Raw genomic sequence first — 24,334 nt, forward strand, 5'->3', positions numbered from 1 at the left:
GATATTAATAAAGCAGATCTGGTTAAGACTAGAGCAAACTGGGCCAAAGGGTAAAGGTTGAAACTGACTGTGTTCAAACTTCAACTTCCATGTGAGACCAAGGGAAGAGATGTTTATTTGGTGTAGGATCTATATTTTCTAAACAATATAACTTCTACAGTCAGTTTGTTCAAACACTACAATTACATGGAACTTTGAATAGGAAGTGAACTATGGTAGGTCTGTATAGATTAGAATGAAATAGCAATACATCCTAAAGTAATTTGGGTAGAGAATAAAAATATATATTCCGGGCCCCCTGAAGAGCTGGGGGATAGTGCAGAGGTGTTGGACTTTCTCACCTGGATTGTTACTGATGTTCTCACAAACATTGGGGACTGAAGCTTGATATGCTGTGCCCTCTGTCTTGGGGCCTGACTCCATGAAGCTTGTTACTGCAAAGGAGAGGGTAAACCTGCCTATAATTGCGCCTAACAGTCTCCCCCTGAGTGCCTCTTTGTTGCTCAGATGTGGCCCTCTCTCTCTAACTAAGCTACCTTGGCGAGTGACCTCACTGCCCTCCCCCCTATGTGGGACCTGACTCCCAGGGGTGTAAATCTCCCTGGCAACACAGGATATGACTCCCAGGGATGAATCTGGACCTGGCATGGTGGGATTGAGAACATCTTCTTAACCAAAAGGGCGATGCGAAATGAAACAAAATAAAGCTTCAGTGGCTGAGAGATTTCAAATGGAGTCGAGAGGTCACTCTGGTGGACATTCTTACGCACTATATAGATAACACTTTTTAGGTTTTAATATATTGGAATAGCTAGAAGTAAATACCTGAAAACTACCAAACTCCAACCCACTAGACTTGACTCTCAAAGACAATTGTATAACAATGTAGCCTACAATGGGTGACAGTAAGTGTGACTGTGAAAACCCTGTGGATCACACTCCCTTTATCCAGTGTATGGATGGATGAGTAGAAAAATGGGGACAAAACCTAAATAAAAATAAGGTGGGATGGGGGGGGGTGGTGGTGATCTGGGTGAGTTTTTTTTATTTTTATTTTTATTCTGATTCTGATTCTTTCTGGTGTAAGGAAAATGTTCAAAAATAGACTGGGGTGATGAATGCACAACTATAAGATGGTACTGTGAACAGCTGATTGTATACCATGGATGATTGTATGGTATGTGAATATTACTCAATAAAACTGAAAAAAAAAGTTACCTACTTGAGTTTTTACTTTGGCCAGTTTGTCTCTGGTTCTCAGCCTCTGATAAGATGAGTCTATTGGAGCAAGTTTTGCCACAAGAATAAGAAGCGGCCTTTCAAAAACCTTTGCAACCAAAATTTAAGCCATGTACTTGATGGATGAATCAGATACAACCCACTTAGGGTAATAATATCCCATATTATAGACAGGAAACAGCAAACATCAGTGGTATTGATTTTGAGGTAAAGATCAATGAAATTCTCTTTTAAAGCTCAAATATATATCTGAATCCAAGTTCTTCAGAGACTTTGGGAGTTTGGAGCCAGAGACTTTGTCTATTTAATTGCTCTATAATTTTGCTTCTGCAAAATGTACCTAATAAATATGTCAGTGAAGACAGTGAGGGTGGGTCCCTACAAAGTGAGGGCATTTGTCTAGTAGTTTTTAGGTGTTTCTTGGGCATTACCTGAGTGATTTTGACGGGATGATGGTTAGTTGAGTTTTCTACAATCTCCACAGGTTCTGGTGCTTTCCAAATATTCTCCTTCACCATAATATCCACAGATGTGGTATCACTAAAGGAATTCTCATTCTGGCCTCCCATGTCCTTCACTGAGACCACCAGATTGTAGGAAGGATTCTTAACAGGATCTAATTCCCGAGATCCTATGGGGAGTAGAGGAGAAGACGAAAGGAAATGTCTCTGAAGGTGACACAGTCCTAGGTCTCTTCTTCTGACTCAGATGGCCCTGTGAGGACAGCCCCTAACTTACCTTCTAGGGTAAGAGAGATTGCCCCTGTCTTGTTGTTGATCTGAAAATACATGACATTGTTGATCTTGGGAAGCTGGATGACAATTTCATAAGTAAGCTGGCCATTGAGAGTGGCTGGATCATCCAGGTCTGTAGCATTGACATACATGAAAGGCTTCCCTGTTTAACAAAATGTACCCAGAAAAAAAAAAAAAAAAGATAATTTAAAACCCAAACCAACTTTCTCCTCCCAAAGGGTAGAGAAGAATAGGAGAAGTGTTGTAATTCATAACGGTGGGAAAATAAGTCTTTATTCTGCACCCTTCCCCTAGAACAGAGTTTCTCAGTGTATGGTCCAGGTCAGTTGGGAGGCCCTGAGGCTGTTTTAAGGATCTATGAAGTAAAAAGTCACATATGCATAAAAAATCCATTCCACGTACAAAGTAATCCAATGGATTTTAGTATAAAGGAGTATTAAAAAATGTCATTCTTAAGGTTTAGGATTCCACCTTGCAGCTAACCTTTAGGAAGTTTAAAGTTGTTAAGTTTTGGAATAGTATCAAAGAATATCCACAATTACTTAAAAATACTATTAATATACTTTTCCCTTTTCTGACTAAGTACCTCTGTGAGGCTGACTTTTCTTCATATACTTCAACCAAAATAGCATATGACAACAGAATGAATGCAGAAACAGATATGAAGCTCCAATTGTTTTCTATTAATCCAGACATCAAAGAGATCTGCAAAAAGTAAAATTCCATTCTTCTTTCTGAATACCTTTTGGTTTGGAAAATCTTGGTTATTTTTCCATAAAAATATGTTTATAATTGCTATTATAAATGAATTAATAAATATATTTTAAAAATTTCTTAGTTTTAAATTCCAATATGGTAAATATTGACAGATATAACCAGGAGCTAGCCCTTGAGAGGCAATTGTTAAATTTTCAGAAATTTTGTGAGCTGAATAATAACACCATTGGTGGGAGTATTTATACCACTGAAATTGGCAAATGCTAAAAATCAGGGCTTTTCCCCCCAGAGAAGCAGTAACTAAATATTTACCAGCACACCACTGGACATAACCCACATATCCAAAAGTTAATGGGAGTCCTCAATATTGGTAAGAGAATAAAGGAATACTGAGACCAGAAAGTTGAGAATCACTGCTCTAGAAGATCCTATTGGTAAAAAGAGGAAAGGTAAAACCTGGAGAAGGTTTCTTATTTAGCAGGATTCGTTAGTGAGTCTTTGATATGCAATCTCAGGGACAGGGACAGTGAAACTATATATGATATTACGGGAAGTGGGCATTGAAGAGTGAAAGAAAAACAATATTAAATAACATAGAGCGAAGCTTGATTGTTAAGTTGATGGAACTGGCCAAGAGACTTTTTGAGAACGCAGAAGTCTAATATTCATCTTTATTTTGGGCACAGCTACGACACAATGCTCCTTTCATCTCCCCAAATCTCCAGTAAAACCTGCTGAACACATTTATACTTTGGTGAGGGGCTTTTGTAGAAATGAAAGAAACAGCTGATGCAGCATAGAGAAAGGATGAGCCACAGCTGGGAGTGGAATGTGAGAAGAGAGAAAGAACTGGGAGCCAGCAGTGACCATGAGAGTGTAAATTCCTGGGAGAATATGGGATAGTAAGCTCACTCTTCCCTTTCCCATCAGCCGTAGTTCTACCCTATACAAGTGGTTCTCAACCGGGGGTGATTCTGTCCCTCCAAGGGACATTCAGCAACGACTGAAGACATTTTTCTTGTCACAGCTTGATGGGAAAGGGGGATGCTGCTACTGGCATCTGGTGGGTCGAAGTTAGGAATGCTGCTAAACATCCTACAATGCACAGGACAGCCCCTGACCAAACCAAGTAGTTTCAGGCCTAAGATGTCAATGGTGCCAAGGTTGAGAAACCCTGCCCTAGGGCCATGGGGATAATAAAATAACTCCCAGAGGATTGCCATGAAGTTTAAATAAGATAGCAGGTGCTGCATCTGTTAGCCACACAAATATGCCCCTTCTGCTTGATACCCTTTGCCTCTCCTTCAACCTCTCTAAGCTCCTGCGTATTACCTGGGCGAGAATTCTGCCTTACTGAGCCCTCATACTTTGATTGCAGAAACATGGGCCGGTTGTCATTGATGTCCTTCACTTCTATGGTGATGGTGACTGGGCCTTCCACTGTGGTTCCACGAGCATCCAGGGCTGCAACCTGATGTTGAAAGGAAAGGAAAAGTGTCCTGGTGAGACTGGACTTCATATCACATGCCCGCTTAGAGCTCAAAGAACCAATGGCCTTGTGACTGTAGGGGAGAAAGACACCCCACAAAAGCCCAAAATATGAGCTGCCAAAATAGGAGCCCTACCAGTGAAACCTGGCTGTCCATGACTGTGATTTTCTGGCACCAGGGTAGGTGCCGGACACAGGACATTCTTCTGTTCTAAACGGTTAGAGTTAGTGAAACAAGAGCACTTTAACCCTTGAGGCTATGGAAGTACCCTGTCCTCTTAGAGAGCCATTATGTTGATCAGCCTGCAGAGCTAATAACAGAAAGCGCCAGAAAGGAAGCTTTTGGTGTGCTGTTTCTCTCACAGTTAGCTCTCTTTCATTTCTGGGTCTGCAGATACTGAACTATGAAAATTCTAAGGGGAAAAGAAAGTGAAAGGGCTCTTTCGACAGCCTCTGATGACTAGTTCCTTCTGCCTCTTCTAAGGCCCAAAGGGGCCCAATGCTACCTTCTTTCTGGGTCCAGAGCCCCAAGATAGCCACGAGCAGACACAAGAGAAGTATCAGAGAAGCACTGGCCTGGTTTTGACCTAGGTACCTGAGCATGACTGTACTTAGATGAATAATTCTATCTGAGGGCCTTGGTAATAGAAGTTGGGTTTCTTTGGTCAAAAAAGCTAAGGAAGAGGATACCTTTTCCATGCCCCTCTGCAGTTGGTTGAAATGAACATAAGGGGTTTGCAAAGGATGCCATCAGCATCAGGAGAGCTGTAAAAAGATCCCATGCAAGGGATGAAGGTGCCAGTGATACTTCTGAGGCAAAGGGGTACTCAGAGAAGTTGGAGTTAGACCCCTTTGTCTGGTCTCAACACACCTGGAGTTTGTGAACAGCTCTTGTTTCCCTGTCCAGGGCTTTAGTATGATACAGCAACCCATCTGCTTGTATCTGAAAGATACCATCTGTCTCCCCAGTTAGTGTGAAATTCACAGCAGGAGGATTGGCCTTAAACTGGAAAGAAGCAAAAAGTGGATTAGGCCATAAGTCAAAACAAGTAGTATTTGTAGAAAGTCTCTGATTTCAAGTAAAGTTTCCATTTGTACAATCACTAAGAACTCTGCTTTTAGTGATACATTATAAATTTTGCTTTCAAGTTAACTAACATTCAAAATACATTTTCCTCAAGAAATTATATATACTATAAATCTGTACATCGACAAAAGTCAACTGATGCTTTAAATTTGTAGCTGGTGTTAGATGAAATTTTCTGGAAATATCTGAAAACAATGACAATACTAGCTTTTAAGAAACATTGAAAAGGGTATTGTTATTGCTAGGATAAAAAGATGTCATTTAGTACTTCTAAAAAGTGTAACAAAGACTAAGAGACATTTTAATGTCAAGAAAAACTATTTAAAAGTAAATTCAACTTGAAAAGATACTACATAATAGTCTCATTTTTATGCTGTTCCCTTTCGGGCTTCATGCAAAGACAATTCTGTGTAAATGTACAGTTAACTCTGATTTGGAAATCTGAAAAATCAGTCCATCCTTTTTATAAAATTTTTTTTACAATTGTAATTATATTGGTGTTCATATTGTGTAAAATAACTCATTTAATAAAGCAGTACTTTGATTTTACAACATCACAGGAAAAAAGTTTCTTCACTTTTCAAAAGTGAAGAAAATATCAATCATTGTTTAATGGACAACTATAGTACTTTTAAGATCACAACAATAGGCAATTCACACAAAACTAAGCAAATATACATATTGTTACACCTCATCAATAATCAAAAAAAGAAACGCAGCATACACATAATGAGATTCTCAGAAAGGGGTGGAGAATGTGAGTGCAGTGGGGAGAAAGAATATTTGAAGAAAAAATAGTCAAAACTTCCCAAATTTGATGAAAGACATTAATCTACATATTCAAGAATTTCAATGATCTCCAAGCAGGATAAACTCAAAGAGATTCAAACCTACACACATCCTAATCCTGTCTTTCAATTCAGAATCTTGAAACCAACAAGAAAGAAGCAAGTCATCACATGCATGAGATTATCAATAAAATTAACAGCTGATCTGTCATCAGAAACCACGGAGGCCAGAAGGCAGTGGGAAAACATATTCAAGTGCCGAAAGAAAGGGAATGTTAATCAGAATTCTATATCCAACAAAATTATCCTTTGAAAATGAAGGTGAAATTAAGCTATACTAATATCAGACAAAATATATTTAAAGGCAAATTAGTTATTAGAGACAAAGAAAGACATTCCATAATGATAAAAGGGTCAATTCATGAAGAAACTATAACAATTAAAAACATATAAATGATCCTCATTATTCATGGATCCCATATTTGTGAATTCACCTACTGACTAAAATTATTTGTAATCCTAAAATCAATACTTGTGATGCTTCAGCAGTCATTTGCAGACATGCACACAGCAGCAAAAAATTTGAGTCACCTGATATGCTCCTAGCTGGGGTCAAATGAGGCAATGCACTGCCTTCTTGTTCCTGCTGTCATGTTGTAAACAAGTATGCTTTTCATGGTATATTTAGTGTCAAATTTTCTCCACTTCTGGGCTTTTTGTTGGTGATTTCACTGTTTGTACTGCTGCTGATCATGATTTCAATGTTAACGAATCAATATATATTAAATAAGCTGTCTTTAAACAGAAAGATACATCAAACAAGGTTATGTACTGATTGGTTGACCATGACCAGAGGCTCACAGGAAATTAACCTGTGTTTCCCTGTAGGGCAAAATTAGTATTTGCTATTTCAGTGTTTATGGTGACTGTAAAGAATATAACTACTGTGAATATGTGCACCTAACAACAAAGCCCCAAAATAAATGAAGCAGAAATTGACAAATTGAAGAAAGAAATAGGAATTTCAACAATTACAGACAGAGACCTCAATACCTCACTTTCAATAATGGATAGAACTACACAGCAGATCAACAAAGAAACAGATGACATGAATGCACTATAAATCAACTAGATCTAATAGGCATATTAGAACAATCCATTCAACAAAAGTAGGACATACACATGGAACATTGTATGTTCCTCAAGTGCACATGGAACATTCTCCTCAAGTGCATATGGAACATTCTTCAAGACAGACCACACATTAGGCCCTAAAACAAGTCTCAGTAAATTTTAAATGATTGAAATAATACAAGCTTGTTCTCTGAACACAATGGGATGAAATCAGAATTCAGTAAAAGAAGAAAATTTGGGAACTTCAGAAGTATATAAAAATTAAACAATATACTCCAAAATAACCAATTTTAGGAGTCAAAGAAGAGTCAAAGAATAAATCAAAAGGGAAATTATAAAACACTTTGAGATGAATGAAAAAGAAAATAAATACCAAACTATGGGATGCAGCTAAATCAGTGCTTAGACGGAAATTTAGAACTGTAGGTGCCAAAATTTTAAAAAGAATAAAAATCTCAAATCAATAACCTAATCTTCTATCTTAATAAATTAGAAAAAGAAGAATAAACAAAGCCAAAACTAGAAGAAGGAAATAGTAAGATGAGAGTAGAATATAACAAGATAGAAAAGCAAAAGAGAAAATCAATGTAACTAAAAGTTGAACAACAAACTGAAAACCTTCAACTACACTGACCAAGAAAAATAAGAGAGGACTCAAACTACAAAGGTCAAGAATAAAAGAGGTAATATTACTACCAACCTTATATAAATAAAAAGGATTAAAGGCAATACTATGAATAATTGTAACCCAACAAATTAGATGAACATAGGTAAAATGGACAAATTCCCAGAAAGACACAAACTACCAAAACTGACTCAAGAAGTATTAGAAAAAAATGCATAGACTTGTAACAAGTAAAGAGATTGAGTCAGTAAACAAACAAACAAAATTCCCACAAAGAATGGTATTACTGGTGAATTCTACCAAATGTTTAAAGAAGAATTAACATGAATTCTTCTGAAATTCTTCTAAAAATTAGAAGAGGACAGAATATTTCCCAACTCATTCTTTACGACTAGTATTACCTTGATGCCAAAGCCAGACAAAGATATCTATGAAAAGAAAAACTACAGAACAATATCCCTTGTGAATAAAGATGCAAAAACCCTCAAAAAATACCAGCAAATTCAATCCAGCAACATACAAAAAGGATTATACACTAACACCAAGTGGGATTTATCAGAGAATCCAAGGTTGGTTTGACATATGAAAATCAACTAATTTAATACAAAGCATTAATAGACTAAATGACAAAAACACATCATCATCTCAATAGACAGAAAAAGCATTTGACAAGTCCAATATCCTTTCATAATAAAACATTCAACAAACTAGGAATAGAAGAGAGATTCCTCAAACTGGAAAGGGCATCTATGAAAAACCAACAGATAACATCATACTTACTGGTGAAAAACAAAGTTTTCCCTAAGTTCAGGAATAAGACAAGGATGTCTGCTCTTGTCTCTTCTATTCGATATTATAACAGGTTTCATCCAGGGCAATTAGGCAAGAAAAAGAAATCAAAGGCCTCCAGATAGGAAAGAGAGCATAATCTTAAAAACAGAATATCCTAAAAGATACACAAAATACTACTAGAGCTAATATTGAGTTCAGTAAGATTGCAGGATATAAGATCAGTATACAAAAATCAATTGTATTTCCATATATTCGCAATGAACAATACAAAAATGAAATTAAGAAAACAATTCCATTTACAATAGCATCAAAAAGAATAAAATATTTAGGAGTAAATTTAACCAGAGAAGCACAAGACTTGTACACTGAAAACTACACACACCATTAAAATAAATTAGATAAGACCTAAATAAATAGAAAGATGTCCCGTGTTCATGTACCATAAAACTTAATATTGTTAAGATGGCAAAGCTCCCCAAATTGACCTACTGATTCAATGCAATCCCCATCAAATTTCAGCTGCTTTTTTTTTTTTTCAGAATTGACAAGCTAATCATAAAATGCATATAGAAATGAAAGGGACACAGAATAGCAAAAAAAAAAAAAAAAAAAAAAAAAAATCCTGAGAAAGGGAATAAAGTATTTGAAGAACTCACATTTCTTGATTTTAAAACTTAACACATGGAGTAATGAAAATGTTTTAAAATTGATTGTGACAATGAATGCACAGCTATATGATGATACTATAAGCCACTCATTATACACTTTGGATGGATTACATGGTGTGTGAATACATCTCAATAAAATTGCATCAAAAAAAAAAAAAAAAACTCAACACAAAGCTATAATAATGAAAACAATATGATACATGCATACAGATAGATAAATCCATCAATGGAGTCAAATTGAGAGTCCAGAAATAAATCCTTACATTTATGGTCAATTGATTTTTGACAAGGGTATCAAGATAATTCAATGGGGGAAAGTATTTTTTTCAACAATTGTGTGGGGAAAACTGCAAATCCCCATCAAAAGAACAAATTTGGACCCTTATCTCAGACTCCTATCTCATACACCATACCCAAAAATTAACTTAAAATGGATCGAAGACAAAATTATAAGAGCTAAAACTAACTATAAGACTCTTAGAAGAAAGCACAGGAATAAATCTTGATGACCTTGGATTAGGCAGAGGTTTCTTAAATATGACACCAAACGCACAAGCAACGACAAAAAATAAATAAATGGGACTTTATCAAAATTGAAAACTTTGTACATCAAAGGACCCTATTAAGAAAATGAAAAGACAATCCACAGAATGGAAGAAAGTATTTGCAACTCACATACCTGATAAGGGACTTGTATTCAGAATATATAAAGAACACTTACAACTCAACAATAAAAGGGCAAATATCCCAATTAAAAATAGGCAAAGGATTTAAGTAGACATTTGTCCAAAGAAGATAAACAAATATCCAATAAGCACATGAAAAGATACTCAACATCATAAATAATTAGGGAAATGCAAATTAAACCCACAAAAAGATACTACTTCATACCCACTAGGTTGGTTTAACGCAAAAGACAAATAATTACAAGGATTAGTGAGGCTCTGGAGACATTGGGAATCCTTGCACATTGATGTGAGAATGTAAAATGGTGAAGTCGCTGTGGAGAACAATTTGGCAGTTCCTCAAAGAGGTAGAGACAGAATTACCATATGATCCAGGAATTTCATTCCTGGGTATATACTCAAGAGAAATTAAAACATATGCCCACACAAAAACTTGTACACAAATGTTCATAGCGGCGTTATTCATAATAGCCAAAGAGTGAAATCAACCTGAATGTTCATCAGTTGATGAATGGATAGAAAAAATGTGGTATATCCATACAATGGAATATTAATTCAGCCATTAAAAAGAATGAAATACCAATACATGCAACAAAACAGATGAATCTTGAAATCATTACACATTAAATGAAAGAAGCCAGGCACAAAAGACACATATTATATGATTCCATTTATATGAACTGTCCAGAATAGGCAAATCCATAGAAACAGAAAGTACATCAATGGTTGCCAGGGGCTAGGGTGGGAGGAGGGGAATGGAGAGTGACTTCCAATGGGCATTGGATTTCTTATAATGAAAATATTCTGGAATTAGATAGTAGTGATAGTTGTGCAACTTTGTGAATACACTAAAAATCTTTACTATATTTAGAACTGTACATCTTAAAAAGGTGAATTTTATGGTATGTGAATTATAACTCAATTTCAAAAAATGGAAAAAGAAAAAGGCCTGTCTCAGATTTGCATCATGCTGTTTATTATCTGGATACCCCTAGAGAATACTGCGTTGTGTCTGGTTGAACATCCCTCAGTGAAAGAAACCCTTATGGCTCCTTAGTTCAGATGGTTGGAGGATATGTTTTAATAAAGCCAAAGACTGACCTCAGGGGTAATGAGTTTTCTTTGTGTCTCCCTAACTCCAGGCAAGAGTATTTCAAGTGGTGCCAGGATGAGAGGATCTGTACATTTCCTCCTCGCCACTGTAATAAACAGCTCAAAGCACATCTTGCCAAGATAGTTCACTACATCATCTCTACGTAACACAACAGAGTGAGATGATGCATTGGCTAGAAGTCAGGAGATCTGTGTTCTTGTCTCAGCTCTTCTGTTAGCCTCTTTAAGCCTCAGTTTCCCCAAGTGTAAAATAAGAGGTTGGTATGAAAAGTCTCTAAGGTCCTTTCTAGCATTAAGATTCTATTATTCTAGAAAGGAAATCTAGAATATGATTCTAGAAGGAAATCCCTATCCTGCTCACTGCCTTCCCCTACATACCCACTCACAAATAAGAAACATTCAGCCATGACAACAGGGCTATCATTTGCTGCTAAGAAGGGATATGCCTTGTAGTGTGGCTAGTGGGGAAAAAAAAAAAAAAAAAAGAAATGAAGCAGCCCAAGGAATGATTCTTATTAACTTGGATTCTCAGAGACTCAGGAATGATTCTTATTAACTGGGATTCTCAGAGACTCAAGCAGTTTTTAGGTCTGTGATGTCTGTAAGTTGAAAAGCTTGTAAACTGGGGACTGCCTCTATGTATAGCCCTGACTCCAGTGAATAGAACAAGGACCTATACCCCCAGAACCCCTACTCTATTCTGCCCGAGTCTTCTCATACAGAGGTTGCAGAGGTAATCACACACTGTTAGGGCCACAGATTTGTTTTGTTTAGCTTTGTGTAGGTGTGTGTAAGTTTGTGTTCCAATAAAACTTTATTTATGGACACAAATTTGAATTTCATAGAATTTTCTCATGTCATGAAATACTATTCTTCTTTTGATTTTTTTCCCTAATGTTTTTTATTAGAGAAATTGTGGGTTAACAGAACAATCAGGCAAAAAATACAGGATTCAGCTTCACCACCCCACCACCAACACTTGCAATGGTGTGGAAAATTTGTTACCATTGATAATAACACTTTATTTTTTTGTAATTCTACCATTTTTTTTCCATTTTTTTACCTTCATTTTATTGAGATATATTCACATACCACGCAGTCATACAAAACAAATCGCACTTTTGATTGTTCACAGTACCATTACATAGTTGTACATCCATCACCTAAATCAATCCCTGACACCTTCATTAGCACACACACAAAAATAACAAGAATAATAATTAGAGTGAAAAAGAGCAATTGAAGTAAAAAAGAACACTGGGTACCTTTGTCTGTCTGTTTCCTTCCCCTATTTTTCTACTCATCCATCCCTAAACTAGACAAAGTGGAGTGTGGTCCTTATGGCTTTCCCAATCCCATTGTCACCCCTCATAAGCTACATTTTTATACAACTGTCTTCGAGATTCATGGGTTCTGGGTTGTAGTTTGATAGTTTCAGGTATCCACCACCAGCTACCCCAATTCTTTAGAACCTAAAAAGGGTTGTCTAAAGTGTGCATAAGAGTGCCCACCAGAGTGACCTCTCGGCTCCTTTTGGATTCTCTCTGCTACTGAAGCTTATTTCATTTCCTTTCACATCCCCCTTTTGGTCAAGAAGATGTTCTCCGTCCCACGATGCCAGGTCTACATTCCTCCCCGGGAGTCATATTCCACGTTGCCAGGGAGATTCTACCATTTTTTTAACAGTAGTTACATTTGTTACAATTGTTGAAAGATTATTAAAGCAGTGTTACCACTGTCCATAGTTTATGTAGGGGTATTTCCCCCCATATTTCTGACTGATTATTATTTTTTTCATGCATGAATTTATTTTATTACTCATCTACCCATACACTGGATAAAGGAAGTGTCAGTCACACGGTTTTTACAATCACATGGTCAAATGATAAAAGCTATACAGTCATACAATCATCATCAAAGATCAAGTCTACTGGATTACAGTTCAACAGATTCAGGTATTTCCTTCTGGCTATTTTGATACACTAGAAACTACAAAGAAATATCTATATACTAAGTTGTGATGGTTAGGTTCATGTGTCAGCTTGGCCAGGTGATGGTGCCCAGGTGTCTGGTCAAGCAAGCACTGGCCCAACAGTGAAGGACATTTGTGGCTGGTTAATAAACCAGAAAGCTGGTTTATTAAATCATCAGTCAATTGACTGCACCTGTAACTGATTACATCAACGAAGGGCTGTCTTCCACAATGAGAGAATTCAATCAGCTGGATTTAATCCAATCAGTTGAAGACTTTTAAGGGAGAGAGAGAGAGGACCTTCACTTCTTTGGCTAGCCAGAGAAGCATTTCCTGAAGAGTTTATCAAACACCTTCATCAGAGTTGCCAGTTCACTGCCTGCCTAACGGAATTTGGACTCGTGCATCCTGTCCTATGGAATTTGGACTCATGCATCCCCACAGTTGCATGAGACACTTTTATAAAATCTTATACTTACAGATATCTCTTGTTGGCTCTGTTTCCCTAGAGAACCCTAACTGATACATAATCATTTATCAAATCATTTATCAAATCCTAATTTCTCAGTTACACTTTTTCCTTCTCATTTGATCATTCCCTCAATCTTCAGGGATATCTGAGCAATGACCCTTTCAGGTTTTTCATGCTGGAAAGGGGTGTTGACCTTGTGGGGTAGAGGAATGAAACTGGCTGATGTTCTTGGAGAGACTGGTACCTCTAGGTTTCAGGGTTTATCTGGCATGGAACAATCTGGAGGCCTTAAACTTACTAAGTAACACATTTATAGTCCTAGATAGAACCCAGGGTATACTTTAGGGTTTTCAGGAATACTGTTGGTTGGGGCTTGGTATACTGTGGCAAATCACAATACATGGCTGGAGCTTACATAAGAGTAACCTCTAGAATGACCTCTCGACTCTATTTGAAATCTCTTAGTCACTGAAACTTATTTTGTTTCATTTCTTTTTCCCTTTCGGTCCAAGAAAGGTGTTCTCAATCCCACGATGCCAGGGCCAGGCTCATCCATAGGAGTCATGTCCCACATTGCCAGGGAGACCTACACTCCTGGGGGTCATAACCTATGTAGGGGAGACTGTTTAGATTTTATGATGATTTTTTTTTTCTTAAATTGTGCCAATATTTTAAAACAGGAAATTACATAAAAATCAAGATTTCTGGCTTTTCTTGAAAAATCATATTACCTAGCAATACTGAACCCAAATTCTAACTTGTGAAGATTGTCTAGAACTGAATTGGGCCTATCCCCTTTTGATGTGCTCTTCAGTTTGCCATAGTCCTCAATACTCCCTATTGTCCCACATGTTGACAACAAATTTACCGTATGCTAAAGACTTTCAATTTCATATCTGCAGGGATTTTTTTATACCTGTTTTTTTGCTATTGTTTTTTTATTCCCAGATAGCTCCATTCATCACTTGCCTGCCCCCTCCATATGATCACCATCTCCTGGACATCCAGCTGCCCCACAGATAACTTCAAACTCAATAAGCCTAAAACTTATTCATTAATTTTTCCATAAACTGTTTGCTACAATAAGTCTTTCCCTTCCCCCTCTGTGTGCCTCCCACCCGTGGCAGAGGCAGGAGGCAGGAGCAGAAGGATGGAATGAGAAGATTTCGGGGCACAACACACACCTGGGTTGCGGAATAAATACATGCCCTAGAAGAAAACATACAAATTCACAACAGAGGGACAGGGAGAAAAGGACAGGGAATGACTGAGGGAGAACACACACACAAAAAAGGCTTACTTTTTTTCAGTAATATTTTTCTCTTTTATAATTAAAAAACAAGAAGCTAAAAATGACTAAACATTAATTTATTTTCTTTCTGGGTGGTGGTTATGTGTGTGTTTCATTATATAAGTTTGTGTACTTTCTTTTTTCTTAAATGTATTTTTTTGAAGGGAAAATAAACCCAAGACATAGACAAAATGATAAATTCCTGAAGATCCTGCTCCACTGATGCCCAGTACTATAAGGTGTCATTCTGTGCATGTGTGCTCATGCTCCCTCTGTCTCTGTCTCTCTCTCCTTCACACACACACACACACACACCACTCTCCAGAAGTCCCCAACTCCTTCTGCAGGGCTAGACAGAGAGATCCACGGACACCACTGCTGGCTTGTACTCTGGGACCCCTTTGCACTAATCTGGGTACCAAGTGAGAGAAAGAGCAACAAGAGACGGCTTTTAGCCTCTCTGTGTACAGGAACCATCCCACAAAACAAACACTGGGCAATTCAAGGAAGGCACCCTCTTTCATAGGCAGTGTAGCAGCCATCGCTGCTGCCCCAGGAGGGGGTGGGGAGGGTTCACAGGTGCAACCCAGAATCGGAGCAAAGCAGCTTCCAACCACTCTGGAGCAAGCACACTCCTGGAGGGATTTTTGGTACACGCATAACACATTTTTCTCCCTCTCCTTTCCAGGATTATTTCAGTGACCTATGTAGCAGAAGTCCCTCACCCCACCTGCAGGTCACCCCTCAATCCTGATACTTCTCACAGTTACCTAACCAAGTGAGATATCCGTCTCCCAGTGTGCTGTGGTCAACCCAGAGGCTTTGAGCTTGAAATGGCAGCTTGGTCAGACGGAGAGGCCATTCCAGAACTGACGCCGAGAATCCACATCTTCAAATGCTTCAAACAGGAAGCACACTGGACAGACAGCCGGGATGGTCAGGTAGCCTTTCCCATCTCCAGAGACTAATTCCTCCTTCATTCCATGGAGGAGGCGGAGCCTACAGGCACCATGCTCCCTGCTGGGTGGATAAGAACACTTATCCCCTCCCAGAAGACAACTGAGGGTCCTGAGTCCAGATGTCAGGTGCTACTCCTTACAATAACGAGGGACTCATCTCTCTGCTTAACTTAGCTTCTGAACTCATTCTTGATAACAGGGTTTGCCATGCCTCTTATTTCCTGATCTATGTTAGATAAGGGACTAAAGTCCACCAAGAGAGCATGCCAAAGGAAAACAGCAGTGTGCAAGGGTAGCCATTACCTGGAATATAATTTGACTCGGTTCTTGGCCTTCAAAAATAGAAAATGTCATGGCTTTCAGGGGCCCACTAAACTTCCCCTCCTGGCCATTTCCAGTTATCTGTTAAAAGAAAAGAAAAAGAAAGAGGGACAATTAGCATCACCACCTATTTTGAATGTATGAGTGTTGCTTGCTGATTTTACTAGGCCTTCCAGGACCAGTATATGAAACATAACCCTGGCTCAAAATAATGTGCAATCTGGTCAAAATGGGTAGAAATGGGTCTAACATTTGTTGAGGCTCGACCGGATGCTTTGCTGCTGCTTTTGCTTTGCTACCAGGTTTGCATTGCTTTTCTCATTTAATCCTCTGAGCAGGAGCCCTGGGGGAGAGTATTAACATCTCCATTTACAAAGGAGGCTTAGAGAGGTTTAAGCTACTTGCCCCCAGAGTAAATCGCTTAAGTGGTTGACTGGCTTGGACACTCCAGGCTGAGTGAGCCAGAGCTGGTGCTCTTTCCCCAAAGCCACTCTGCCTCCTGACTTCCATAGGACTTATTCCACCTTCTTAAGACACCCACCTCCTCTCCTGTTATTTATTAAGGATGTTAATGGCAGATACCCAGAGCTCCAGAGTTCACAGGGGTCTCAAGGACAACTGAATTTATAGGAAAAACAGCAACAACAAAGAATATATAGATGTGTTTTAGTACAACAGCACATAGTTACAGTTAAGTGGGGAATTGTAGACAAATCTGAATCTGAAATTGAACTAAAATTTGAAGAAAAGCATACCATTTTAACATTTTATCTATACTCATTTGGAAAAAAAAAAAAAACAGGCACAAAATGTTTACCCCAAGCATTAGCCCCAAAAGGTTCTAAAATCCAAAGACCTTAAACTTGAAAGCATTTCTAGACTTCTATTATTTAGACAATTTTAGAGGGATATCTTTCTGTTTATCTAAAATATTTTAGACTCTATTTAGATTTGTGCCTTTGGCTGCCTTTTGGGGTAGTTTGATACCACCACCTGCTGCATTAATCCATGAGTGGCTACTCACTCAAACCCTCACCCAACACCTCCAACCCTCCCAGCACCAGGGCCTGCCTCTTTCAGCCCCAACCCTGTGCCACCCCCCGCCGCTGCCCCAACCAGGGGTTTCCTGCCAAAGGACTCCCTGGTACACTTTCTCCTATTCTTCAGACAACACCATTTTATTCTCAGCTCACATCACCTCATCAGAAACTTGTTCCCTGATCCCTCTACCTAAATATTCTCTCCCTCTGGGCCTTATAATTTCCGGCACAGCATTAATTGCAGTTTGCAATTATTTTAATTTTTTACTTACTTTTTGTCATTATGTCCCATTGTGAGCATTAGGGTTTAATTTTCCTTGTTTACCAGTTTACAGAAAGTAACTGGCATACGAGGTACCCCAGTACATTATATTTATGGGATAAAATAAGGTATCATATACTGTGAGCCACTGATTGTATACTTTGGATGGTTTGTATGGTGTGTGAATATATCTCAATAAAACTGCATTAAAAAATAAATCAGGAAAAGTATTTCTTTTTCATTAGTTTCAAAGCAGCTTCTTCCATATTATTCATATACTATTGATTTCAAATATTATGTATACTTATTAGTCCATTTTTGTACATTTATATAGTACATATTTACACTTTCACTGGGTCATATTCGACATATTTAATGGATGCCTAACTAATAAGGATTAATACCAGCTTTAAACACTGCATATTGGCTGTATATCAACTCTGAATACACAGTCATATTTAAGAAAATTGTTAAGGTTATACAAGATATTAATATTGGTTTTTCTCTAGGTTATGGGATCACATTAAATTTTAACATTTTTACTTATTTGTAGATTTTCTACAATGACAGCATATTACTTGGGTAATTAATGATACACATTTTCAGTAAACTTTAAATGCTACCTCGATAAAATTTCAAAGGATTCCATGAGTTTGAGAGCTTTGAGATTTGTCCTTCCCCACTCAGAGTTGTCACAGGCCCTGTGGATTGGCCATCCCAAGCCATTGCTAACCGCTTCTCCCTTCCTGCCTCCATCCACAGAGGCTAGGATGTCAAATGATCTCTTTCCCAAGTTCCCTTGCCATTAGGAGGGCAGCTGAGTGACCCCATTCTGATTCGTGAAATAAAAGGGGAGTTCTGCTGGCGTGTTCTGGTCAATCTTTTGTTTTCCTAATGAAAAAGAACGCATGTGGCTGGCATTGCCCTTTGCTTTGCCCCCATTTTTCTTGCTCTGATGGTGGACCCCATGTCTGGAGCTGGGCAGCCATCATGAAACCACAAGGGGATAGGCCAGCTTAAAAGACAGTGGAGCAAAGAGGGAGAAGGAGCCCAAGTCTCTGACAACATCATAGAGCTGCTAAACTCACCCAGGACTGCCCACTTCAGGCTTTCTGCTATCTGAGAAAAACAAACCCCTAAATTTAAGATGCTCTAAGTTGGACTTTCTGTTACTTGTAGCTAAAAGCATTCTTACCTGGCACAGTAATTTCAGACTTTGAGCCCTTCCCCTCATTTCTAAGTTTATCTTCCCCTGGCACCTCTTCCTCCCTTCCACTCCTTTTCCACATCCTCTCCAGCTCCAGGGGGGTGGGGAGTGGTGTGGGGGGCAGACATCCAGGTGCTCTGTGGTTGGCTCTAAAGCAATCTGTGGGGTTACTGCTTAACAGCAAACTGCTGAGGTCAACTTTCCGCTGCATCAACCTTTCAGTTTGCCTACCAGTGATGGCATCCAGAGAAAAACCACACTAGTCAGGCAAACCTCATGAACGAGCCTGCCTTTCCCCTAAGCTGTCAAGCTGGCTCACCCATCAGGAGAGGATGACAACTAGAGCATTGTGTCTCAGTTGAAGGGTGCAAAGTTGAGTTCTCATATCAAGGCAACAAATCTCTTCCTGCCCATTAACATGACTACATGAGCTATAAAGATTTCAAAATGCATATGCTTGCTATGAGTCATCAAGATGTACTGCCGGACTGGGGAAGAACTGTTGGTGGAAACTTGCAAAAGGACAAGAGGATGGATTTATGCAAGAGTTGAATGGACTAGCACCCACCTCCTCACACAACACAGCAAAAGGAAGGGAAGAGAATGGAATTGGCATTTGTGAGTGTCTCCTGTGGCAGCTACAGGAGTAGACCCTGCGCATACATCATTTCTTCTGATCCTCACAGCAATACCATCAGGAAACTCTGGAGAATACCCAAGCAAAGGCAAAGCCCTCACAGACAGTGTGACAGCGGCACTGGGGTCAGCTGGGTTGGGCCACCAGGCCCCAACTCATGAGCACATTGCTACATTGCCTTCCAGGCCAGCAAAGGACTGGGCAATTGCCAGGTCCGCCTGTCTGGTAGCAGCCCTCAATGTACTTCCAGCAAGAGTTCTCTGCCTTGATTATGTAGTATTTATGCCAAATGCTTCTTCTTCCTTGTCCTTGCATAGTACCAGTCAAAACTCTGAAATGGTTGTTTTCTCCTTGGTTTTCCCTGCCTCCCTATTCAGCACCCTTTTCCACCCCTTGGATCGTTCCCTCACTTACTCACTCACTGACACCTGTTCTCACTCTCTCTCCAGTGCCCATGCAATATGTTCGTGCTCTGTTTCCAGCCCCCTTATGAAAACCAGCTCCCAGGAAAGAATAGGAAAGCCACACACAATATGGAATAAATGACTGGCAATCATTTAAAATTACTGCCTCCGCTGAATAAGCCTTATGTTGAAGGTAAGAAGTTCTAACTACATATCCAGTCTTCAAGAGGAGTGGGTTTGGGAGTAGGGGTGGGTAGAGGCAGAAGAAAGAATTGGCTCCATCCCAATACATCTGAAATCCCAGCACACAGCTAGCACCTCCCTGCCTGCATCCAGAGACAGCTCTGCCTGGGGCTCATTTCCTGGTCAAGGCCCCTGCTACAGGCAATGGGCTGGACAGTGTTTCTTGGTCTGGGTAGAAACCTCACCAAGAGTAGGGAAAAGGGAAACTTATTTTCACGTTTCAGCCCGGAAGAAAAATGCATGTCCCCTTCTCAGACACAAAGCAAATGAACCAATATCAAAATATTGTGATAGAATCATCTCCTCTCTTAGATCTAACTGTTACTTCTGAATATAAGTCCATAATCATGTATTTAATGTCTATCCCATCCCTGGCACTGTGCTAAGTGCTGAGGCTGCAAAGATGACTAAAACATAGTCCTTTCCACATGAGGTCAGGATCCATATGGGTGTAGACACTGAGTATTTAAAATGCAGTAGCAATGATAATAGCTAACATTTATCAAGTATTTAGACTGGGCCAGTCATTTACCCAAGAGCCTTATAAATGCATTATCTCATTTAACTGCCACAACAACCCATAAAGCAAGTACTGCTATTAGTCCCATTTCACAGGACAGAAAACTGAGGTTCAAAGCTTAAATTAACTCACCTAAGTTCCTATCACTGGTAAGTGGCAGTGCCAGCTTGAACCCAGGTCTGACTTCACCACCCCCCTGTGATAATGGAGATCACAAAGGACATCTGAGAGGGCAGGAAGAGGAGGGCTCTGAGCCCCGGTCTCTAAGGATGCATGCTGCTCGTAAGGCTTGAACTGCAGGTTTTTACCACCAAGGGGAAGGCTCTAGTGCTTTTCCAAGTTTGGCTCTATTTCACTTTGCAAATATTTTGCACTGGGTGCACTCTAGGGGCACTCCTGGGACTTGACATCAGTGTCACTGTTTTTGGTTCTCAGAAGAAAGAACCAATATTTGAGGTGTAAGGATCTGGTAGCTTCTTTCTAAAGAGAAAGAAAATGCTTCTCCTCAATCCTGCTTCACAACATCACTTTTTTTTTTTTTTTTTTTTTTTTTTTGCCAAGTCTATAACTTTTATGGGCCTCAGGGGCCTTGTGAGTAAACAGGGATGACACCCCACTATCTACCCAAGGTCTAACTCTGGGTCCCTCCAGATACCTTCTAGCCTATCAGTGGAGCTAAATAACAAAAGGCTAAAGATGGATCCAACCAGAAAACTCCAAATCCGGAAAACAAACTATACACGGAAAGAAAATTACAGAGCAAGGCAGCGTTGAAAAATAGAGAATCTGCTTTTCATAATGCTTCAGTAATAACTTTTTATGGCCAAAATTTAAAAGAAAACAATTGTCAAGCTTAAAGGACATAGACAAACAAACGTATCAGTCTACTTTTCTTTCCAGATTCCCTGAGCTATAAGTAAAGGTCTAAACTTGAAAAAAACAGATTTGTTTTAAACCTTGCCCATTAAGTGTTATTGGCTTTTAATTTCTGAGTAGAAAGTACCTTTCCTGGTCCTGGTTGAAGGTCAGACATATGTAAGTGATTTGTAGCCACTTCATCTAAAATAGTACATCAGGGCAAACTATGTGTCCTTTCTGTTAAGTGATTTAATTTTGGTAGGCTTTTTTTAAAAGTAATGATGACCACTGTTTCCCTGGTATGGTTCAGTAGGATGGCAGAAAATATTCCAGTAAAGAAATAGAGAAGAACACCCTCTTCTCTTACCAAATAAAGTGTAAGGAAAAACAGGGAGTGAAGATGGCCTTGAGTCATCATATTTTTCTTTATTCAAACTCCTGTGAATAAACCAAAAATAAAGTGATTAGTTACCAGTTTGTTAAAATCACATCTTTCCAAACAGGAAGGATCACTGTATGGTTTCTAGTTATAAACCTAGGAGAACCGGAAAGGCCAGACTCTCCTCTGTAAGGAACATTCCAGTCTTTCAAGATATCTCATCCAGACAACACACAAGTCAGCATCCCCAAACAGCAAGCACTCATTAATTCCATTTCTTTAAATCCTTCGCTGTTAGAATCCTCTTCATTTAAGGTACTTAAGTGATAGCAGTGAGTAACAATTTCACTCTTATATAGATGGGGAAGATATATTTTAGTACATCCCAGGATAACTAGAACTAAAATGCAAATACATGGAAAGAACCAAGGAATTTCACAAACCTTCATTCAAAAACCTTACCATCTGCCTCTCTAGTCTTCTAAACATTGCTGTCATCTATGTAATACACCCAAGAAAAAATACACTTCTTATTATTCCAAAAGGAACCAAATAAGAACAAACTCTGCCCTTTTTTCTCTTCTGTTCATTACTCCACTCCCCCCTCCCCCTTCCGCCTGGTAGCTTCACTTTTCATAGAAATTATGTGAAATTTTCACCCTGAGACATCGTGACTGAACGATTTTAAGGTCTGAGATAAATTTTCCACATGGCCTGTAAAGCAGGGGTGTTGTTTATCATAATACTGGACCACAAGAAAGAAAAAATCAGGGGAACAAAAAATGCATTCATTTCACTAAAATTCCAACCACTTCAATGATCTTGGTATTCTTCTTCATGTTTTTCTTTATTTTTTAAGCTTTTCTACATTGAACATACATCAATAATATAATCAGCATGGAAAATGGTTATTAAAATTCCAACCACTCTGAAAATTTAGACCCTGAAAATTTTAAATGCTTTTTATTTGGATAGCTTACATTTGTACTTTAGAAAGGTACAAGTGCCATCCCGTTGTAAACTCACAAATGTCCTGGGAGATAAAGAAAGAAACGAGCCTTTATTAAGCGTCAGTTATGTGCTAGACTTGCAGAGGGGCCTGAGAAAACAGCGAAAGGATGGTGCAGCGTGTGGGTTCTGAGCCAGAGAGCCTGGATTGGAACCCCACTCTGCTGTTCACTAGCTCTCTGGCCATATACCCCTTAAAAATTTCTCTGTGTCTCAGTTTCCACAACTGGAAAATCCATAGCAATTACTAAATAATTAATATGTGCTCTTAGGATTTTTTTCATAAACACAATTAGTTAGGCATTATTACTGCCATTTTACAGATGAGGAAATTGAGGTTCAGAGTTAAGCAATATGCGTAAGGACAAACAGCTAGTAGGTGACATAGCCAAAAATCTCTTTTACTCTTCCTACTATACCTTACATAGTATAATATCTATATAGATACAGATGTAGATGTAGACATAGACAAATATAAACGATATACATATACACACATATATGTATATATATTTTATACATATTATATAAATTAAGCAATTTGCTCCAAAGGTTCCACAGCCGTTTTAAGGAATCACTAAGAGTAGGCTTCAGGACTCTTAGATTTATAAACTTCTTGAATGTTTAAAAATTAGCTTTTGCAACAGAATTAATTTGGTTGATGCATCCAAACATCATTTTATTGGCTCATTATGTTAAGCACAAGAAGGACATTTTTGTACTGCCTTAGACTGGTTATTTGGTTTGGAGTTTTCACCTCCTTCAATTGAAATATAAATGTCAAAGAGTATGTAAACATACAGAAATTGGTAATGATCCCAGGTTAGAGTATTTTGCAAGATGAAATGTGGATTACTGAATAAATTGGTATTCTTAAGTCTCACTAGTTTTTTGGGGTTTTTTTTTTTAATATATTAGCAACATGCACATGCTCAGTTATAAACCAATATTCACTTAACAGAAGGAAAAATATAAACAATAATTACCCATTTGGGGATGTTTTCTCAAACTCCTCAGCATTCAAGACCCTTCAAATGCTGGTCCCAACCTCCTCTCCAGCCTTATCTCCCACTCCCTTCTCACGCCCTGTAATGCTGTGGGCCCAAATGGACTTCGCACCCTGAGCTTTCCTCACTACAGGTTTATGCACAGATGATGTCCCCACCTGGCACGAGGCCTGGCCTGAGTAAATGGACTATCAATATTTGCTTAATTAAGTAGGACAGAGATTGTCCTTCCTTACCTCCACTTCTACTGCTCATTTCCTATCTTCTAGGTCCAACTTATTCATTTCCTTAAAAAGCATTGAATTAAGTTTCTATTATGTGCCAGAGACCGAGCTAAGCACAGAGATACCAAAATCAGGGGCTTGGAGTCTGCCCTCTTGAAGCTGGGATCTAAATCCCATCTGCTCCATAAAGGCTTTCCTGATTTCCAGCCAGAAGTATCTCCCTCTCAAAGCCCCCAGTACCTCTCTAGGTACCTCTGAAAGACACTTTTCTGCCCCACATTTTATCTTTTAAACATGTATTCACCTTACTGTGGTACTGCCTCCCCTAGAAAATAAAATTCTTCAGGGCACTGACCTTATTTTTAAGTTCTTATTTTTAATTGCCATTTCTCTATTGTAGTATGCCTTGCATATATGAAGCCCTCATAGATATTTAT

General features: G+C 38.7%; 1 protein-coding gene across 1 annotated transcript in view; it reads right to left on the bottom strand.

Annotated features, from left to right (window-relative positions):
* CDH17 (cadherin 17) overlaps nt 1–21,697 on the bottom strand; it is a 50,850-nt gene extending 29,153 nt beyond the window's left edge. Inside the window, exons 1-6 of the mRNA XM_037803023.1 lie at nt 21,647–21,697; nt 16,091–16,189; nt 5,072–5,206; nt 4,044–4,182; nt 1,978–2,136; nt 1,671–1,870 (exon numbers count right to left, since the gene is read on the bottom strand). Of these exons, the coding sequence (XP_037658951.1) occupies nt 1,671–1,870; nt 1,978–2,136; nt 4,044–4,182; nt 5,072–5,206; nt 16,091–16,189; nt 21,647–21,697 (783 nt within the window). The remainder of the gene's footprint in view (nt 1–1,670; nt 1,871–1,977; nt 2,137–4,043; nt 4,183–5,071; nt 5,207–16,090; nt 16,190–21,646) is intronic.
* Nucleotides 21,698–24,334: the final 2,637 nt, after the last annotated feature.

Source organism: Choloepus didactylus, chromosome 14 (genome assembly GCF_015220235.1).
Source record: "Choloepus didactylus isolate mChoDid1 chromosome 14, mChoDid1.pri, whole genome shotgun sequence".
In the NCBI taxonomy this organism is placed as follows: Eukaryota; Metazoa; Chordata; class Mammalia; order Pilosa; family Megalonychidae; genus Choloepus; species Choloepus didactylus.